At 35.2% G+C, this 21609-nt stretch overlaps 1 protein-coding gene across 1 annotated transcript in view; it reads right to left on the bottom strand.

Moving 5' to 3' along the window:
* nlrc5 (NLR family, CARD domain containing 5) overlaps positions 1-21609 on the bottom strand; it is a 30477-nt gene that overhangs the window by 6542 nt on the left and 2326 nt on the right. The window contains exons 4-37 of the mRNA XM_056478592.1: positions 18279-20008; positions 17914-17997; positions 17733-17816; positions 17528-17611; positions 16919-17008; positions 15884-15934; positions 15509-15553; positions 13105-13188; positions 12906-12989; positions 12667-12756; positions 12537-12584; positions 12388-12447; positions 11477-11560; positions 11303-11386; positions 10961-11050; positions 10745-10804; positions 8538-8621; positions 8337-8420; positions 7291-7380; positions 7105-7170; positions 6889-6972; positions 6593-6676; positions 6431-6514; positions 5159-5245; positions 4531-4593; positions 4374-4415; positions 4073-4156; positions 3898-3981; positions 1665-1748; positions 1465-1548; positions 1299-1385; positions 1109-1192; positions 925-1029; positions 754-837 (exon numbers count right to left, since the gene is read on the bottom strand). Of these exons, the coding sequence (XP_056334567.1) occupies positions 754-837; positions 925-1029; positions 1109-1192; positions 1299-1385; positions 1465-1548; positions 1665-1748; positions 3898-3981; positions 4073-4156; positions 4374-4415; positions 4531-4593; positions 5159-5245; positions 6431-6514; positions 6593-6676; positions 6889-6972; positions 7105-7170; positions 7291-7380; positions 8337-8420; positions 8538-8621; positions 10745-10804; positions 10961-11050; positions 11303-11386; positions 11477-11560; positions 12388-12447; positions 12537-12584; positions 12667-12756; positions 12906-12989; positions 13105-13188; positions 15509-15553; positions 15884-15934; positions 16919-17008; positions 17528-17611; positions 17733-17816; positions 17914-17997; positions 18279-20008 (4316 nt within the window). The remainder of the gene's footprint in view (positions 1-753; positions 838-924; positions 1030-1108; positions 1193-1298; positions 1386-1464; positions 1549-1664; positions 1749-3897; positions 3982-4072; positions 4157-4373; positions 4416-4530; positions 4594-5158; positions 5246-6430; positions 6515-6592; positions 6677-6888; positions 6973-7104; positions 7171-7290; positions 7381-8336; positions 8421-8537; positions 8622-10744; positions 10805-10960; positions 11051-11302; positions 11387-11476; positions 11561-12387; positions 12448-12536; positions 12585-12666; positions 12757-12905; positions 12990-13104; positions 13189-15508; positions 15554-15883; positions 15935-16918; positions 17009-17527; positions 17612-17732; positions 17817-17913; positions 17998-18278; positions 20009-21609) is intronic.

Genomic DNA, 21609 nt, shown 5'->3' with positions numbered 1-21609 from the left:
GATTCTTCAGATGTAATTCAAATACACTGATCTAATGCTAATCTCTGCTCTTTACTGTCACTAAATTTAAGTACACATTTCATTTGCCATTGAAGTACAGTTGAAGTCAGAGTTATTAGCCCCCCTGAATTATTAGCCCCCTTGTAAATTTTTTTCCCCAATTTCTGTTTAACGGAGAGAAGATTTTTTTCAACACATTTCTAAACATAATAGTTTTAATAACTCATTTCTAATAACTGATTTATTTTATCTTTGCTATGATGACAGTAAACAATATTTGACTAGATATTTTTCAAGACACTTTTATATAGCTTAAAGTGACATTTGAAAGCTTAACCAGGTTAATTAGGTTAATCAGGCAGGTTAGGGTAATTAGGCAAGTTATTGTATAACGATGGTTCGTTCTGTAGACTATGGAAAAATATATAGCTTAAAGGGGCTAATAATTTTGTCCTTAAAATGGTGTTTAAAAATTAAAAACTGCTTTTATTCTATCTGAAATAAAACAAATAAGACTTTCTCCAGAAGAAAAAATAATATCAGACATACTGTGAAAATTTCCTTGCTCTGTTAGACATCATTTCGGTAATATTTAAAAAAAATAAATAAATAAAAGGGGGGGCAATAATTTTTCAAGACTTCAACTGTATATGTTTAACACTCTCCACTAGAGGTCCTCGTACACCTTATAAATTGCTCTCATATCGTAGGTGAAGCTTATTCCTAATCTAATGCTCAATGCAGATGCCATACCTTATTTTCACCAGCCCTGTCCATGAAGGAATGTATTTCACAAGCTCATTAGTACCACCATCTCCCATCCGCCAACTTTCCAACCTTCAAATGAGAAAGAAAATCAATTTACATGTTCTCAAATGCTGCTAGCACTTGTACATGTGATTTTTTAAAGACCACAATACATACTCAATCTCCTCCATCTGTCTGAAACCCTTAAAAGAGGCCAGTAGACAGAGTATGCCAGAGCCATTCACAAAAGTCTCAGATGTCAACATTGTAATGTTGTTCAAACTAAGGAGAGAGCAAAAGTCAAGCTTAAGCATGAACAAATGAATGGGTTTCTGCTTGTAAAATATACAACTAACATTACCTGAGCCTCTGAAGTGAGGCCAGTCGACTCAAGCCTTGAGCTAGCTTATTTATACCCTCCTCATCGAGTACCACAGAGTCCAGTCTATTATTGAGAGCACAGTATTAAATATAGCACAGTACAGTATTTCAGTGTGAGTGTGACTGTCAATGTGAATGTAATATTATAAACACTGTACAGCATGTGGTACCGTATTTCTCTCAGCAAGACACACTGCATCAGAGCTCTGACCAAGTCACACCCTCGAGCTGCTGTCCAACCTGAGCACTGCAACATACTGCACAAGAAGATATCGACCAATCAGAGAACTTGCATTCTGCTGCATTGAGTAACAATCATAAACCTGCTAGAGATACCTGAATGCCTTCAGATTTGGCACATTTTGAAGAGCTTTCCCAAATAGTGCAGCTCCACGGTCACTTAGGACAAGCTGGGACAAGCTGAAAGACAGGAAAGGGAATATTTAAAAGATGCGGTGAGGTAAATACAGAATATGATTACGCAAAATATTTCCCATCACTTCTGCTGTTCAAAATGAAATGTAAAAACCACACACCTCAGACTCTCAAAGGCTGGAGTGTTTGGTAGGGCCTCAGCAAGAGTTTCCACTTCCTCCTCAGCAGCTCCTTTCAGATCCAGACTGGAAAGAACACAGTACTTACCATAATACTAAGAATGTAACATGTACTGTATATATGATTTTATAAAAATTCTTTTAAACTTTAAGTTCATACCAGGGTTATTTTTTATAATATTTTTACATTTTTTGTTGTCGATCCCAGTTTTAAGACCAACAAATAATAACTTTACTTCTAGTTGATCATTTGGGAAAAGTGGCAGAAGGTAGATTTTTCTGGTGAATCATCTGTTAAACTGCATCCCAATCATTACAAATACTGTAGAAGACCTATTGGAACTCGCATGGACCCAAGATTCTGACAGAAATCAGTCAAGTTTGGTGAAGGAAAAATCATGGTTTTGGGTTACATTCAGTATGGGGGTGTGCGAGAGATCTGCAGAGTTCCTGAAAGCAAAGAAGGTCAAGATGCTACAGGATTGGCCAGCCCAGTCACCAGCCATGAACATTATGGAACATGTCTGGTCTAAGATGAAGGAGGAGGCATTGAAGATGAATCCAAAGAATCTTGATGAACTCTGGGAGTCCTGCAAGAACGCTTTCTTTGCCATATGCAAATCCAGACCCTACTGTCCTAATTAAATAATTCAAAATTAAGACATGATCGTATTTTATTTTGGTAAAGTAAGCATAATCTAATGGCCTTTGCCTTTCATATAAGCCACTTCTGATACCAAATGATCAACTAGAAATCAAATAAAGTTATTATTTGTTGTTCCTTAAACTTGGATTGGCGACAATACTTTTGTCAGGTAGTTTATGTCTTGAAATTGTATTTTTACTCATTTTAAAATGCTCTTCATGTGCATATTTTAGACTGAAGAAAGTGAAATGACATAAAATTTTTATTTATATAATGTTTAGAACTATAACGACTGTTAAAATGTAAAGCACAGAGATGATTTCTAATAATTTTCTGTTGCTCTTTTTTTGTTTGATGATCGAGAGAGCTTAACACGCTACAACTTAAGCTTTCATGTGTAACTTAACATGCTGCACATGAAAATAGAAAAAAAAAACACCAACAAATTAAGAAAACATCTTCATCGGTTTGAAGCACACCTGCTGCAAATTATATTTAGTTGAGGATATTAAGTTAATTTAGTTATCTTATTTAATAATGTTTCACAGTTAATCTGCAGTTTATTTAGCTTAATAATAAGCAAAAGACAAAGGAATCATTTAATCAGGGTGTTAAAACAAACATACAATTCACCATCAGATCACCTACAACTTCACTGACCAATAATTACAGCACAATTAAGTAAATCCCAGCTGGCTCCGTCACTTGTTTCAGTTTCTTCCATTGAACCATTTCCGTTGTGGTCCATGCTATTTGCATGTGTTGTGAGGCTCTGCAGCACATTTTCTATTTGTGTTTGTGTTGTGAGGATTTGCAGCGCATTTTCTATTCGTTTTTACATTTTGAGTATTTGCAGCGTATTTTCCATTCCTGAATGCATAGTAAACAATTGCGACTCAAGCTGTCAAACCGATAAAGATGTTTAAATTTTCTGGTGTTTTTTTCTATGCAAATAGAAATGTTTTCTTAAGTTGCAGTGCTCTTAACCTCTCTTGGCCACTATAGTTATGGCATAATTTCCAACATACCACACAATTGTGCTCCTAGCAAACTTTTTTATTATTGCATCAGTAATTGATTATATAATATAATCAATCAGGAATTGATTATATAATATTACTAATCAAAATTAGGTTTGTCAAATTATTCTAATATCAAAAACAAAATTAATAAATTGTGCATATTCAGGATAAATACATGCTCTTGAAATAGAGCACCAAAAAAACAAAACATTGTTGACATCACTGTAACTTCCACCAAAAATAGGACATTAAATAAATCATTAGAGATAAATAAATCACACTTATTGTAAAATGCCGTAATGTCTTGTGATGAATGCATGTCCCCTGCATGCCCATACAGGACATTCATTCATTCATTCATTTTCTTTTTGGCTTAGTCCATTTATTAATCTGGGGTCGCCACAGTGGAATGAACCGCCAACTTATCCAACATGTATTACGCAGCAGATGCCCTTCCAGCTGCAACCCATCACTGGGAAACATCCATACACACTCATTTACACACGTACACTATGTGACGTATAACTTATAAATACAAAACACTTACGTGATGTTTCTGAGATTCGGTAAGGACGGAATGACTGCGGAAAAAAACTCTGCACCTATTCTGCCCAATTTAATTGGAGAAAACCTGGAAACAATAAAATACCAGAAATCATGAATAATAAAAGAGCAATAAAAATTTAATCTAATCTAATAAACCAAAACACTTTGTGACTTACCTTATATCCAGTAAGGCATGACATTTCTGGATGGGAAGCGTGAGAGAAGTGAGGTGCTGTCCTTCTACATCACAGTCATCAAAGCTGAAGAATGTGACGAAAGTGCCATTTTACATCAAACGTAAGAGTATCACATTTTATAGAAAAAAACCTGCCATGACAAAACCTGATGTTGGCTTTAGAAAGATTTTCAGAAAAAAACTGTTAGAGAGATCTGACAGATTTAAGAGGCTGCTATGTATTAAAATAAAAGTGATTAAAAGCAAAAATAAACACAACCACCTCAAAAAACACTACACACCTGATAGACTGCAGAGCAGGCAACACATTTTCAGCATAACCACTGTAAAAAAAAGCCCCAAATTAGCTCTAAATATGATACTGTGAAACATATTTATTCACAATACCCATAGAAATGCACAATCCATGAGCATAAACGTTAATATACAGTAACTTACACTGAAGTGGAGCTGGAAATGGAATCGGCTTCAATAATCATGTTTATGGATGCACGGTTGATCCTGCAAATGTAACGTAAACATTTAGTAATCTCTTTAGAATGTTTCTTAAGCAATAATTACACTTGAACATTTCCCATAATTAATTAGGAATGCATTATTGAATTAGCATTCATTTAGAGTTAATTGCTAATAGAACTGCATGTACGTAAATGTACATTGCTGTGCCATTAAACAGGAATGTGTTTTGAGATAACTATTTCAAGAGTATGTGTAACCTTTTTAAAAAATATTTTATTACGTATTATATTCTATTAAATATTTTATTTCTGTATAAAATATTTTGAGATAGAATGTGGGTAACATTTCCACACAGCAAAGTAGGTTACATAACCACAGTTTTATAAACACTTATATGAGAAATTCAAAAATATATGAAGACGTCAGCAGGTGAGTACTACTAGTACTACAATATCATTTAGTCTCTTTCACAGTGTTTTCAAAATCATACATTTTTGTGCACAAATTATTACAAATACTGTGTTGTTCTGACATAATTTTAATTAACGGCATAAAATGCTCAGTGGTCACATGAAGCGTGTCTGCAGGTTTCTGCATAAAACCACACCTGATTTCTCTGATGTGCTGCTGCAGACTGAGGCATCTGGCAATGAGGCCGATAGCAGCACTTCCTGTCATCCATGGCTCTTCAATTCTACAAAAAAAAGACATTCCAAAGACATCACACTATATCTTCATATGAAATCAACAACTAATCACAGACAGAAAAACAGCATCACTACATCAGAGATTCATTGTTGCTTTTGGCCTTTAAAACACATTTCACAAACTCACATATCAGTAGTTGTCTAAAATCACAAGACACTATAAACTAATTATATGAACTCATGTATTCAACCAAGTCGTGCATAAGTACACATATTGGGAACAATGTACGGATACTGTTTACATGTATTGGAGAATTCTTTCATTTTTCCTCTCATATTTATCCCACCAATTCAGTGTGGTTTCCATCACATCTCAGATCTTGTTTGTACTTTGAATTCTGTTGTTGAATAAATGGCATTCATCCTGCTAATGCTAATTTTATAGCTAGTATACACACTAAACACACAAGGCTATATTTCCTGGAGGGCCGGTGTCCTGCAAAGTTTAGTTCTAATCCCAATCAGACACACCTGGGCAAGCTAATCAAACTCTGAAGCTGCGGTCACACTTGACTTTTCTTCCCATTGACTTCCATTCATACGCACGCGAATGCGTCAGACCGGAAACGCAAGGTCATGCGTCAAGTTTCGCACGTTGCTGCGGTGCAAAGTTCAAGCTTGGTGAACTCTGACCTGCGAAATCGCATCACTTGACTGCGTAAGACCAATCGAGGATCAAAACCGGACCTCTCTGGGCAGAAATTTAAAACATGGAGCAATCGCTTGCTTTTTTTAATGTCTAATCATCTTGTTTAATCCCGCCCCTTTTCGCAGCGCCGCACGACAGAATTTCGCACACACAAAGCCCAGTGTGACCGTAGCTTTACTAGGCTTTCTAGAAACATCCGTGCAGGTGTGTTGAGGCAAGTTAGAGCTAAATTCTGCAGGACACCGGCCCTCCAGGACTGTGTTTGGGCACCCTTGCGTATATGTCATCTCAATATAGTGTGTACAATATATAAATGCACTCATTTTGAAAACGCTAATGTTAGTCCTTATGGAGATTACACTTGAGAGACTGCTATAATTGATGTACATGAATTCACAAAATACTAATAAATATGATATTTTTGTTTAGGTTGTTGTGCTTTCTGGGTATAAAACAATTGTAAAATGCCAAAATCAAAAAAGAAATAGATGTAAAATGTAAATATGTTTTGATGTGCTCTTACCTGATGTCTCTGTGCTGGTTGCAGCGACTACACTGTTTAACGAAATGCTCAATTTGCTCAGAATTCAGACCATTATTTCTCAATCTGAGAGGAACAGAAACATGCTGATTAAAATCTGCCAAAATACACACAAGAAATTAATAATTAACTGTAAAATCTTACGTTAAAGTTTGGATTGTGGATAGTTCCGCCAGGCTATCCAGTAAGGAAAAAAGTCCTTGACTGTTCAGTGAATTTGAAGACAATCTAAAAAAGAGAGAATCAATAAAACCTAAAATCCATTTTTTTATAACTTTAATAGATATGCATAGGTTGCTCATGACCAAAACCGTTGATAGTAAACCATTGTGTCTATTAAACATGGAAAAATCTATCAATTTGATTGAATATTTGAATATCAGAAGTGTTTACACCACTCTTCATGGTACAAAGTGATACAACTGAGTTCCAACACTCACTCTAATGAAAGTAGTCTTGGGCATTTTTTCAGGATTTTCACAAGCATCTTCAAGTGTGCAAGCTCAAAACTGCACTCCCTTAGTCTGAGGTAAAGACAACAATAAGAGGAAGAAGAACACCAACACACTTTCACTTTTGACTTGAATCAATCAAATCGTTCATGTGACTTTGATTGTGTGTGTTTTTTATAGCGCACATGCATTCCGGGAAATTACCTAAGAGTCTTGCCATTGGCATGTTCTTGCACAAACTGAATCAGAGACTGATCTTCCACTCCGAGACTACAGACAAGAAAGCATATACCTTCAGATAAGTTGTTATTATGAACAACATTTTTCAGAGATAATGAACAAACTGAAAGTAAAACTGAAAAATAGGTGATGTAGTGCTTCGGTTTTTACCTGACTTCGACGGCAACAACTTTTTCACAGGTATTCATTGAGTTGACCAGATGCAGTGCCCCGATTTGAGTCATTCGGTTGCCGATGAGGCTGTGAAGGAGCAAGAGTTAAATGGCACAGCACACAGGTCAAGCCCAAAATTATTTATACCCCTGTCAAATTCTGCCTTAAAGTTACTTTTATTTAACCAGCTACTTTTTTGGCCAGTAATGGCACTTACTTCTCCCAAAAGATCACAAGATGACGTACAAGAAGCATCATTGTGAAAAAAAAAATCTCAGCTTTTATTTACATTTGAGCAAAAGACTTTAAAGGTATTCCATTTTTGACGTAATCTCAACTGAAAAATAATTCAGTTGTCCAATAAAGAGTGGGGCACAGAGTAGCTCCACCCCCTTTTTAAAAACCATCCAATGGCGTTTTGTTTTTATCATTGCTCTGCCAGTGAGAGCGGTTGAGCTGAAGCGCATCAAATGAAATGCAAATGAGAAGCATCTTGAAGGGGGCGGGGCATGTCAGATACTAGAGAGCATTTGATTGGTCAAGATTTGATGAGAACTAATGTATGGGTTGACGTGATAAAAATCGTTGATGCATTTAGACGAAAGTGACAAACTGTAAACTTTAGATGTTCATATCAGTTTTATATTTTATAAACATATAAAATTTTGTCACTGTTTTGGAGCACACACGTTTATAGATACACTTAAAACTTTAGCATTTTAATGTTGCTGACAAATCCTAGGCTTACTGATGTGTGTTATCAGTCACCTTAGAGGAAGTATTGGCATAACTGTCTTTTTTAATGTATATTGTGTGGTTTGTATTGTCTTCTGTTGCTATTGGGTCTATAGTGTCTGGAAATAATGTTGAATAAATGTTGAAAAACAGCTAAAAATAATTTTTTAATTTCACGGGACCTTTAAGTCAGACTTTTCCTGGGGTATGAATAATTTTGTGCTTGACTGTAAATGTTATGAAGTAAATTCTACCACAATATCTATTACAAGCAAATGAAAGTCAGCAAAGACCATTCAAACTCTTACCTCACTGAGCTGGAGATCTTTAGTTTGGGCAAATGGTCAACAAAACACTTCACACCTTCATCTCTGAGAACGTTACGAGACAAGCTGGAGAAGAATTACAAATGAACTTTGTCTTGTGATCAACTGTGATTGCAAGACAGTAAATGCACTGGCTTCAGTTAAGAGGAGAAAATGGAGGTGAAAGTTTAGAGGAAAACTTACTCCAGTTCAGACAGATGAGGACAGCTCTCCAGTATCTTCGAGAGCTTCACGACGTTGGTTTTGCTCAGATTATACTCTGTGAGCCTGTTAACATGACAGAGAGACAAAAGGTGCTACAGAAAATACTTTATTTATAGAATGACCTATTACAATGATTCTGCTATAAGTATTTAAATGTATTACATAAAAGGCAATACGAAGATATTAAATACTTTATCTTTAATATTTAAATATATTACTTTTTACTGGTATAATAGTGTTGTGTGTGCACCCTATACATACACTTGTGCATTTGTATGGTGCTTGAGGACTTGAACCTTGATGTTTGCAGACTGTTAGCTATGTGCCGCTTCTATTCAAGCCACAAAGAGGAAATAATTGTCTAGGAGATGATTGTTTGCTTTTTTTGTTGGTGTTGACTGTTTATTTTTCTGTTTTGTGGAAATCTAGTCTAAGTTCTGTGATAGCTCCAACAAGTTAGTCTAACACAGTAAACTGTATTTATTTAAATAATATATAAAAAGAATAATAAGACAATAGGAATAGAGAGTGTTAGTGTTAGAGGGTCAAGTGTTGACAGAAAATATGTGTAGGCAGAGGTTATTTTGCAGTGCTTTTTTAGTTAATGCCATTAGCAGCCAGTGGAAATTTTAGTATTGTCTATTGTTATATTACATAATACATATATTTTTGTTATCAGCATTCATTTGTACAGTTTTTGTAATTTTTTTGTCATTTTAGCATGTGTTTTTTTAGTTTTATGCATTTGAAGTTTTTTAATTATTAAAATTATTTTTAAGTTCAGTTTTGTAATTCGGCATTTCTAATTTTCAATTAAGTTGTTTAAGCTGTTAAGCTAATATTAATCATTACATTTATTTTCCTTTTATCCCAATGAGAAGATAAGTTAAGTTAATATAAGTGTAAGCATTTCAAACCATTCAGAAGCATTTAAACTACTCACTGGGAAAGAAGAAATCCATTCAAATTATATTTAATTAGCATGAGCTCAGGGAGTTTGTGTTTTGCATGCATCAATACCAGCAAGCTGATACATTTTTATAAAAAGGCAACACTCAGAGAAAATGATTGACATCTTTAATAATTATGAAGGGAGTTTCATGTTGCTAAATGCTAAAGTTTTTATGCAGGCGGTGGGGATAGACATGCTGTAGTGAGCTCCACTGACTAGCTATAAAATTCACAGAAAATCCTCCATTAATTTCCCTTACTGATAGAATATCGAGTTTATCAAGACAAGGTTTCCAGAAAAGACCATTCACACATCCATTCCAAAATACCAGTAAATTCTGTCATCGTTAACCAGAAATGACCTCTAAACGGCTGCGCTTGTATTTGTAAACATAAAAAAGGGGACGGGCTTTTGTTGATGGTTTTACTTTTATTTAAAGTTTTAGCATACATGCAGCTGCTTTGTAACAGAGACATCCAAAGGCAGAAGCGCGAACCGCAGCTAAATGCTTACACATTTGACTACATTACAAATTATTTTGGATGGATAAGTATTGTGAACAGCTTTGATGACGTATGGAGGAACACTTTCGCATGTCGAGATGTACATAATATGTGTGTGTGCTGGCATTCACCAGAGCACTTCTTGACGTTCACACTCACACGCATTAAGCAACTGAAGCAGAGCTTGAAGGTAAACAAACAGTAGTTTATCATACGCATTTTATCGACATTTTTTTACACAGTTGGCATTAAGTAAGAACATAGAGACGTTATCTGACTAACATCTAGCTACACGTGTCTAGAAATGTATTTAAAGATTTTTTTTATTTTATTTAAAGGCTCTTTCCAGAAAATTGCCAGAAGAATTTACCGGTATTTTTAAAAAGGGCCTGTTCACACATGATCTCTTCCTGGAAAATTACAGGTCTGTATGTGTGAAAGGGGCTACTGTTTATATTGTTTATGGTAGAACACATTCTGCATCGAAAATTACGTAAATCACGACCAGTTTCTAGCATAGCCGAAACAAGCGATTTCTGCATGCTAGACAACATGGCGAAGAAAGTGAAAGAGGAAATATCATTGCAGATTTTGTGGAAGGAAATTAAGGCTGCCAAATTGACCAAATGGCCAGTGATATCCATACTAAAACAAGCTGACTGTTCTGTCACCATCTTAATTTTAAAAAGTTTAATTTTTCTCATAAAAGTATTACTTTTGACAATACTTACTTGCAAATTGCTACCTCAGCTTTCTCAGGAACAAATTTGATGAATGCTTCAGCTTGGTGCCTGAGAATCACGAAACAAGCTATTTTAGATATTTAATCTATATAATAATAATATATAAGAGATTTTAAAAGTATAGTAACCATAATCTTCTGCTCTGGTCCCAAAAATAGTTAAGTTATCTCTGCTTCAGTGTCTTAAGTGGATTTAGTAAAATACCTGAGTTCAACAGCAGTGACACGTTGACAATCGGCAAGAGATCTGACCAATATCAATGCCCCATTTGTAGACAGATCAACATGACTTAAGCTGTAAAACAAGGACATCATCAATGAACATACAGTAGGTCACACCAACAGTACATATTTTGGATGTCTCCCTTTTCTGACCCATTAACTTTAGGTGTTGGAGTCTCTTCTGATGTTATGATGAGTTGATTCAGGTGTGTTTGATTAGGGAGAGGTTGAAAATGTGTACTGTTGGTGTGCCTTCAGGAACAGGGTTGGGAAACAGTGCAGTAGGTAATATCAACTATATGTAAAGGCCAAAACCACCACTTACTTCAGTACATGAAGAGACAACATTGAAGGAAGCATCAAAATCAATTTCTCAACAGAATCATCGGTTAATATTAGATTGGAGAACCTGCAACAAATAAAGGATTGAGGACAAAAAACATGTGAAAAAACATGTGAAGAATTTAGTTACAGGTAAATTAGCAGAAAATCAACTCACTCAATGTCCAGTAGGTTTTTGCACTTAACCAGTTGCTTACACAGCTTGGTCATGTATGCAGGTTGGATATCACTATGGGTTAAACTAGTGAAACAAAAAGAATGTATCAAATTATTAAATGATTCTTAAACACTAAACAAATGAATAGAATATACAACGGGGGAAATAAGTATTGAACGTCATGTTTTTTTTCTGGGAATAATATTTCTAAAGAAGCTGATGACATTAAATTTTGGTAAAAAAAAACATAAAAATATAACAAAGTTTTAAAAATCTAACAAATAGGTTATGTGCAGTAACAATGAATTCAAGTCAGGTGATTTTCTTACTTTGAAAGCATTTGAGAATTTCTTTGGTTGTGTTTTTAATCATTTTCTTGTTGAAATGTCCCCCCTGGTTTCATCTTTATCATCCCGCTAATGTAGATGTTGGAAGCCGCTAATATTAATTTACAATGATGAAGAGCAAAGGGTCGCTAAATAACTACTAAGCGATTTCAGCTGCTGTCTGGGCTTTCCCTGCCTTTCTACACCCCACTTTCTTCGTGTGTTCAATACGTTTTCCCTGCATCATTTTCTTTTACTATGCATAACTTAATTTTAAACTAATTAGATTTGTTTTGTTTACATTTATGGATTTCTTTGGTTGTTACTAACATGGAGGGAAAAATTCAAGTCAACAGCACCTTTAGAAATATGTTTGCTGAGAAATAGGGTAACATGTTCAATACTTATTTTCATTCATTTTCTTTTCGGCTTAGTCCCTTTATTAATCTAGGGTCGCCACAGCGGAATGAACCGCCAACTTATCCAGCATAAGTCTTTTACGCAGCGGATGCTCTTCCAGCAGCAACCCATCACTGGGAAACACCCATACAATACTTATTTTACTTATAGTAATTAGTGATTTACCTCAGTTTTTTGAGCAGATGCAACCCAGTTTCATTTTGGGACAGCTCCTCTAAATTATGCCTGCATTCATGAAGCACATTTGTTATAGAAGCATTTCCATGATAAACATTTACATATTATGCAGAAATTTGCAATCATTCTTTTAGTACCGTCTGCGGACGTCAAACCCAAGAACCACTTTTTTCTTTCCATTTTCACTGGTGAGAAAGAGCACAGCGTTAGCATATAAACAGGAAACAAAATGGTTAATAATGGTTAATGCTTATTTTAACAAGTTACCTTGCATCCACTCTTTTTAAGTTGTTCTGTTTACAGAGGGCAGAAGCAAGCATCACCACACCATCCATATCAACACCATTTTCACTGATACTGTGAGGGTTTAGGGGGGGAAAAACAGTTTGAAAACAGAAATGCACTACTAGCACTGTAAAAAAGGAAATTACACAGCCACTAAAAATCCTTGACACCATCTTACTGTTCTGAATAAATAAAGAGGCAGATGAAGCTTTTTTGCTTACTTAATCTCCTGAATTGCTCCTAGTTTAGGCAGAAAGTCCAGAATTTTCTTTAGGCCTATGCTACCCAGAGAGTTGCTGGACAAACTGACAGATGAGGAAAGGATGTAACATTAGCACTGTTTTTGAATATTTGTGCATGTATTAACTCAAATTACTTTTGGTTAGGAAGGTGGAATTTATGGTGCATTGCAGAACTTACTCTAAAAGCATTAGGAAGGCAAAGCCCCTGAGTTTATTACACAAGCTGGCCACATGGGAAGCTGTGAGGTTACAATGCTTCAAGCTATAAAGGAACAAGAAAACAGGTAATTCCTGTCAGTTCAGTATGTGTGGTCAAAGAAAAGCTATCTGTTTAATCAATTGTTGTGGTACAGTAACCAGTTTCACTATCAGTTATAAAAGAAAAAAACCCATGTTGCATTATTTGACCGCTGCTGCATTTCGTATTTGGTTGAACTTGTGATGCTTTCTCTTATTAGCAGTCAGCAATAATGTAGATAATCATCAGTCATTCAGTGTATAAAAGATAAGGTCATATGACTTCCCTGTTGCAGAAAATGAGGACAGAAAAGAATCCAGGCATAAATTAGGCATGAATTAACTGAGCTAACAGAATTTGTCAAATCTTGAATAATTAAATAAAAGGTTGTGCTTTACATTTAATCTAAAACAGTGTGAACTTATTGTGAATTTTAAGTGTAAATTACTATTTATGTCTACATGTTTTGCATGTCTATGTAACTGAAGGGCGCAGTTTTGTTTACTACACACACAGTCAAGTACAAGTGACACTTGTTCAGCATCTGCCGTCACACTATGAGGACATGAAAACAAATTTCACCAACTCCACATAATCTTTAGAGGTGCTTTTATAGTCTCTTTATAAATAGTTTGTCATTTTATGAAAGGAAAATTATTTACATATAATTTCCCCTAATTTGTGACTGAAACAATTCAATTTTAATTAAATTCATCTTTATTTCTATAGCGCTATTACAATTTAAATCTTGTCAAAGCAGCTTACCATAGAAGATTATAGTAAATTGAAACTGCGTCAGACCAGTTTTCAGAGTTGAAGTTCAGTTCAGTTCAGTTCAGTGTGGTTTAATTTTCACTGCTGGAAGTCCAAACACTGAACAGCAAATCTATCGATGCACAGATCCACAAGTCCCAAACCATGCAAGTCAGTGGCGACAGAAACACACAACTGGTGTTTCAAAAACACACAACTATTATACAAGTTTTCAGTAGCAGAATGTACTTCTTGAAAATTCATTCATTCATTCATTTTCTTTTTTCGGCTTAGTCCCTTTATTAATCAAGGGTCGCCATAGCGGAATGAACCGCCAACTTATCCAGCATATGTTTTAAGCAGCAGATGCCCTTCCAGCTGCAACCCATCACTGGGAAACACCCATAAGATCTCATTGACACACATAAACTACGGACAATTTAGCTTACCCAATTCACCTATAGCACATGACTTTGGGGGAAACCGGAACACCTGGAGGAAACCCACATGAACACGGGGAGAACATGCAAAGTCCACACAGAAATGCCAACTGACCCAGCCGAGACTCTTGCTGTGACCAGTGACCTTCTTACTGTGAGGCGACATCGCTACCCACTGCGCCACCGCACCTTCTCGAAAATATTAACGCAAATATTTTAAGGAATAATTGCACAAAAATGTTTTTGTTACATTTTTATGTTGTCAAATTCTTTATTAAATGTTCAACAGAACATGCCTTGTGATTTAGAAATCAAGCATGCATTTAGTTTACTTTTGTGCAAGATGCACTGGGACACATCGTCAGTGATGTATCCTGGGGTCATTGGGTGTTTTGTGTCTTTCAACATCAGACACCCTCGCCCAAATGACCCAGCTGAGGTTCATCAGACCCCAGTTTGCGTCCCAGTAGCCATCACCCACGGATCAGCCCTCTTTATCCATAGTCATCTTGTGGCTTTCTCTACTTAAATTTATTTTAACTACATTTTTTACTTCTTTTTAAATCCAGTTTATGCTGGATAAAGAATGCAGCAAAAAATAGAACTTATGAGAAAAAAAGATTTCATAGGATCCTATAAAAGAAAAAAATAGCTGACATCATACAAAATGAGTGCTCTAAAAATGTAAAGTTAGTCTAATCGTAAAAAAACTAAAACAAATGGCACAAATGTACCTTTGTGACGTTATAAAAAAAAAAGAAAATGAAAATTTTGCTTAAAAAAAAAACACTACAAATACATAGAGTTTTTTTTAAACATTCAAATTAAATCTGTTTCGAATCTGTAGGTCGATTCACATTTTTTGTTTGGAATCTTCAATATAAGCAATGATTTGCCTGCATTAACTATAACACTGTCCTCAAAATTTCTTGAAATGTTGCCCAGAGTTGAACAAATGGACTTTTATAGACACAATACACCATCCTAATAAACAAAATAAGATGAAAGCACAGTTCCTTCTATATGTTATAATGAAACCATAAAGTCTAAACCCATTTAGTCTAAAGTTCAGAATCTAGACTTCGTAACTAAGAATTAATTTATTGTCTTTTATCTGAAAAGAAGTAATATAAGATATAAACGGCACTTACATTACATTCTTTGTCTCTTCTGTGTTTTTCATGTCATTGTTTTCACTAAAAACAAAAGTGAGGACACTTATATTAATGTCAAGTTTCAGTATATATAAATATTATTCATTTTATTGGATGCTTTCTTTGTTCATCAAACTGTGGCCCAATATCAATATCAATAAAATTCCATTCAAATCTATTACACATGCTTTAAGATAAAGTGCATTGCACTGCAACCACATGCCAAGAGCAAAAGTAACCACAAAAGATGAGCAAACAGGAAATGTAAAAATGAATGACACAATTTGGATATCTGGGGTATTACCAACTCTTTGAATAACCAGTCTAGAGCACTATCAAGAAGATATAAGAACATATCTTCAGAGAACTCACCCGACTGTGTCAGAGCGTTTTGAGAAGCTAAGGTTGACCTCTTTATTCCCCCTGTACACAATGAAAAACAATCAAACAAGTGTGAACATCGCATGAGAATGAAATAGGGCTGCACGCTATTAGAACAATCTGACATTTATTTTATTAATTATTATATATTGTGACATGAATAAAATTCCACCAAATGAATTGAATTGAAATCAAATGAAGATTTCCTTCATTTAGATAGATTAGGATGATCGAATGTTTTTCTATGCAGTGCGTTTGAATAAATCATAATAAATTGCAACCATATATACATAAATAAAACAGAGCAAAGACAAGTAGAATAAACGGTGTTTTCTGGAAAGTCTAACATTATTCAGATACAGAAATTGGACAATCAAACATAAAATAACATGGTCATCTTTGAATAAATTATTTATAAATAATAATATCTTTATCTTTTAAAGATTCATTTTTGGCCTTTTTTTGATAGGACAGTATTTAGACAGGAAGCGAAGTTGGAGAGAGAGAGCAGGGTTGGGAAATGTCCTCAAGCCAGGATTCGAACTCGGGACGCCCTGACATGCTACTGCACCATTTGTCCACATGCTAACCACTAGGCTATTGCGCCAACTTTATCTTTTAATCTTTAATAAATAATCCAATCCTGCGATGTGACTATTGCAGATACACATGTTGTGATATCGATGCTCAAATGATATATTGTGCAGCCCTAGAATAAAGTATCCTAAACTGACAGTGTCCCTCATCTTCACAAACCATAAATGAAAAGGTATATAAAAAAAAATATGACTGTGATGAAAATATGATTGGATTTTAATAGACTTATAAAGAATAATAGACTTAAACAGACTAACATTCTTTTGTTGGTGTATTAGATTAGGTTTTGAGGACATGTTTATGGGTTAACAACTCTTTGTAAATCATGCAAAAACATAAAAAAACAACAACACTGATCAAAAATTTAATTCAGTTCTTCATTCAGTTTTTAATTTAAAATGTATTTGACAAGCCAACAAATGAACATACTCAACATGGAGTTCTTGAACAGAGGTGCAAGCGGCCATTCTCTCAATCAGTGCGAGGATCCCATCTGTGGAAATGTTGTTCTTCCCCATTCTGTGTAAAAGAGTAAGAATTCACCGAACACGTACACACACATGCACGCACAAACACAGACACATACACACATTTATACACATTCTTTAATCTAAAACTGCTATAAAAACTGTCATGTCTAACCCAGTGGTCTCACTGATGTAAAACAACCTTAAAAAAATGTCAAAACAAAAACGCAAATTGATTTGATGACATTCGAATACCTGGATGGCAAAACAACATCAAATTGACATCTAACACTGGCATCAAAAAAACTGATTGCATGGCTGTCCTGTACGACACCAATATTGGATGTCAATTTGATGTAATTTTGACATCCAGGTAGTTTACATGCATTGTAGGAATACAAAATCCATTATAAATTTGAATGAAAAAGATGAAAAAAAAGAGCTTATATTATAATAATTTTGTGTTGTTAATTTGGTGGTCAAAATAAGTTGCTAACTGCTGTCTTGTTTTACTTGCTGTATCATTTTACTTACAGACTATATTCAGTTTGTTAAAAATTAAAACACTCACAAAATAGAGGAGATGTTGTGCAGCCTGGACATTGTTTCCGCAATCTCTCTTATACCCTCATCTTTCAAAGAGTTATCACTGACACTGTCAGAAAAAATAAAACACAATGACTGATTACAGAACACCTACACCTTTTTAACAACAGTGTCTTATAGCAGATTAGCCTGAAATTTTAATCTATAAAGTTCATGACAAACGGTATTACTTGAGGTGTGTGATGTTTGGACAATCCTCTAACGCCCTGGCAAGTTTAGCCGCTCCAACATCGGTGAGGCCTCCACTGATAAAACTGTAATTCAGAGACAAACATAAACCAATGCAAAACACAGTACAGGACAATACAGTGATACAATTCTTATAGGACACAATACACATAAAAAACTTACTCTAATTGTTGCAAGGCTTGGAGTTTAGACAGGATACCACACAAAGTCTCTGCAAATTTGTCATCATATTTCCGGCTACGGAAACTTGAATAAAATAAATTTAACAAGTTGAAATATGTTTTGTTTTATTTAAGAAGTCACAAGATTTTATGGCTGAAAACTGAACTTTGTGAGCATTAGATGTTGGCAAATGGTCTAAGCAAATGAAATAAGGGAAATGCACATGCCATACACAATCAAAATCTGATTGAAATACACCTAATATCAACCAATGCCAATACGGTAGTACTATATCAGTCATTAAAACTGCTATGTGTACATACATTAAGTGACTGTTCATTAAGGATGTCCTTTTGGAAACTCACATGAGGTGATCCACGTTCTTGAAACTAGGGAGAATTTCCAAACAATCCAAGTCAATTGAACATCCACCAAAGTCTAGACATACAGTTTGATCAGCAGCCGCTGTTACAAATGCGAGGGAATCCATGTCAACAGCATTCAGTCTGATATTTCGCAGTTCAATCTGTGGTCTTGAACCAATAGCCTTTGCCAGTTTCACATCCTGTGTCTCATGAGCACATCGGCACAGCTCCACAATTTTTGGACCTGTGTGACTGGCACCTCCCGCTAAACCCAGTAAAACATTACGAACAGCAGCTTGTCGCTTTTTTACCCAAGCCGTCTCACTCTCTGCTCCTTTAAGTTGGACCAAACTGGAAGTGCAGGCCTCTGCCGCAAGCCCACATACGTAAAGATGGATAGAGTCTGTAAAGATGGATTTTGGGTCAGTCTTGGTGGTCCATCTGGTTTTCAAGTTTAGCTTCTTCTTAAGTTGACCATCTGTAATGTTCTGACTAGTCATGAGGTGGAGAGCAGCAAGAAACTCTTGCATTGTAAGGTGCATGAAGGTAAAACCGTATCCTGAAGATCCATCCTCATGCGTAAGCTTTACGCGAGAAAGTATCCCACTTCTGACACCAAAATCTTGGAGTTCCTTAGATACTTCAGTTTCCATGAAGACTATGGTACTTCCTTCCAGTCCTCTGAGAGCCAGTTGGCTCATCTCAACAATTTTAGTCCTGTATCTCATAAGCAGAGATGTTTTAGACACTCCATCTTCATTGAACCGACTGAGGAATGCCAACAGGATCTTGATGTAGATTTGGGTTAAAGATGTTGGAATCTGATGATCCATCACTTCACCACAGGAGAACAGATGATCCACACATATACAGCAGATATGACAGAGTCCAGGCACATGAGACATGGAAAAGAGGTGACGATTATCCATCAACAAGTTTACAGCCTTTATTTTGAGATCTCCTTTTTCATGGAAGTACTGCTCAGCGTATTCCTTCACACCCAATCGGTCAAACCCCTGAAGCTCACAGGTTATGAGCCCAGGGCTTCCAAACATATCTGTCACATCTCTTGGTCTGCAAGTGACCAAAACAGTGCAATCTGCAAGGATTTTACGACTGCAGAGTCCTGAGAGTAGATCGGCCATTGTCAGTGGTTTGCTCAGGTCAACGGTGCTCTCAAGTTCTCTAGGATCTGTAAATTTGGCTCTAAACTCATCATACCCATCTAATATGAAGCAGACTTTATCCGGGTGTGAGAGGATGAATGCAAACACCGCTTCTTTTTGTTCCTCAACATATGTACAAGCAGGATAGAAGAGAAAAAGCAATTCTTTCAAGGACAGATCTCGAGATATGAGATTGAGCTGCCGGAACTCCAGCAGAAACAGCAGGTGAATAGACGGGAAGGTGTTTTCAGCCCAGCTATGGCCGAGGCAGTGCACCAGCAGGGTTTTACCAGATCCAGCCTGACCCAGCAGCACAACAACCCTGCCAGTGGTTTTCAAAAGAGACTCAACGGACACTTTGTGTTCTGACTCTTCCCCTTCATGGCTGTCTAGAGAGGCTTGAAGCTGGAAGGTCCTGTCTTTTGCTCGTGGAGGGTTTCTGTGCTTTAAATGCACCCATGTGTCATCTAGACGTATGCCCCTTACCACACTCTGCATCACTGTCTTGTGTTTTTCCATTACCATTGTTTTCAGAGCATCTGTGTAGCTCTGTAAAGGATCTAGGTAAGAAAATCAATGCAATGTCATTTGCAATTTATCATGAAATTGTAAAATCACCCAAAAAAATTTTACTCTCACCATTTACTCCTCCTCATAGGGTTCCAAACCTTTATGAGTTTCATTTTTCCACAGAACTCAAAGAAAAATATTTTCAAAAAATGTTGGATACTGGTAGCTATTGACATCAACAGCAGGGAACAAAAATACTATGGAAGAAAATGGCTACCTGTTTCCAGCTTTTGTGTTCATCAGAAGAAAGAAACCCAAATTTGTTTGGAATATGATGGGGGTAAATCATGACAGAATAGAGTGAACTATCCCTTAAACATGAAATGCATATAAAGGTCTTTAAAATGTAGGTCACATAATGATTTAGGAATATGGGATTTGGAATGCCAAATATTTTCCAGCTAAAAAACCTTTTCTAATATAAATAGTTTTAAATTCTTGCTATATTTCATGTCACTTAGCTTGGAATGTTGATTTAATGTTTTTATTTTATATTTTGTAACAAAACATCTGAAACAAACATTATTAGTGCAAGATACAATCAAGTAAAAAATACTAGTAAAAAACATTTATTTAATTAATAATTAAAAAGATTAATACACTGTACTTATACAGTAAACATGTACTTGTACTTTACATAAATACTTATGTAACCCTATAAATATGGGGTTTAAACTATGGATGAATTAGGGCATAATAGAATTAGAAGACTTATATTAGAGATATATATTTATATAAGACAATATATTAATGTCATTTAAATATTATAGCAAAATGTAATATACCTCAAAAACACTTTTTTAAATATTTACAAAGACGTTTTATTTTTACACATTTAAAGAATTCAATACAGCTTGTTATTGGAAACTCTTACAGAACAAGATTGTTCCATCAAAGGATGAATTAGAAAATCATAAAGAAAACTAGCATGGATCCAAGATACAGAAATGGATATTCCAGTAGAGGACTGGAATATATTGAGTTTGAATGCACAAACAAAAACACTGAATTTCCAATTGAGACTACTACAATATAATTGGGTAATGAAAACTTATATTACTATTAGTAAGAGTTAATTAGTATTAGAACTATTAGTAAGATTAAATAAATTCAACCCTAATATGCCTGAACTTTGTTTTAAATGATAAGATAAGATACAAGGCGTGAGGAGGTACAGAAATTTTGGGTGGAGGTAACAATATATTTCTAAATTTATTTCCAATTCAATGCCTTTAAGTTCTGGATTATGTATATTGAATATGTATAAAGACAGTTGCGCTTTGTCTACTAAAGAAAGAAAATTGATTGACTTGTGTTTAATACAAGCTAATTTAATGTTTAATACAATGTTAATTGCCTCTCTATTAAACTTTGGTTGAGAAACCTTATAACATTTTCGCCTCCTGAAAAGCTCACATACATAATGAAGGAAAAAATCCTCTGAATTTTGTGATATCTGGGAGAACTTTGTAAAAAATTGAGATTTTGAAGAAGCTTTGGAAGTGTGGAATGTGAATTGATTATTGTGAATTGGTGTTTGATTAGATTTCTTTTTTCTTTTTATTTATTTATTTTATTATTATTATTTTATTTAA

The sequence above is a fragment of the Danio aesculapii genome, chromosome 18 (genome assembly GCF_903798145.1).
Source record: "Danio aesculapii chromosome 18, fDanAes4.1, whole genome shotgun sequence".
Classification (NCBI taxonomy): Eukaryota; Metazoa; Chordata; class Actinopteri; order Cypriniformes; family Danionidae; genus Danio; species Danio aesculapii.
Note: the sequence above shows the minus strand (reverse complement) of the source record. Positions and strands in the feature narration are given on the sequence as shown.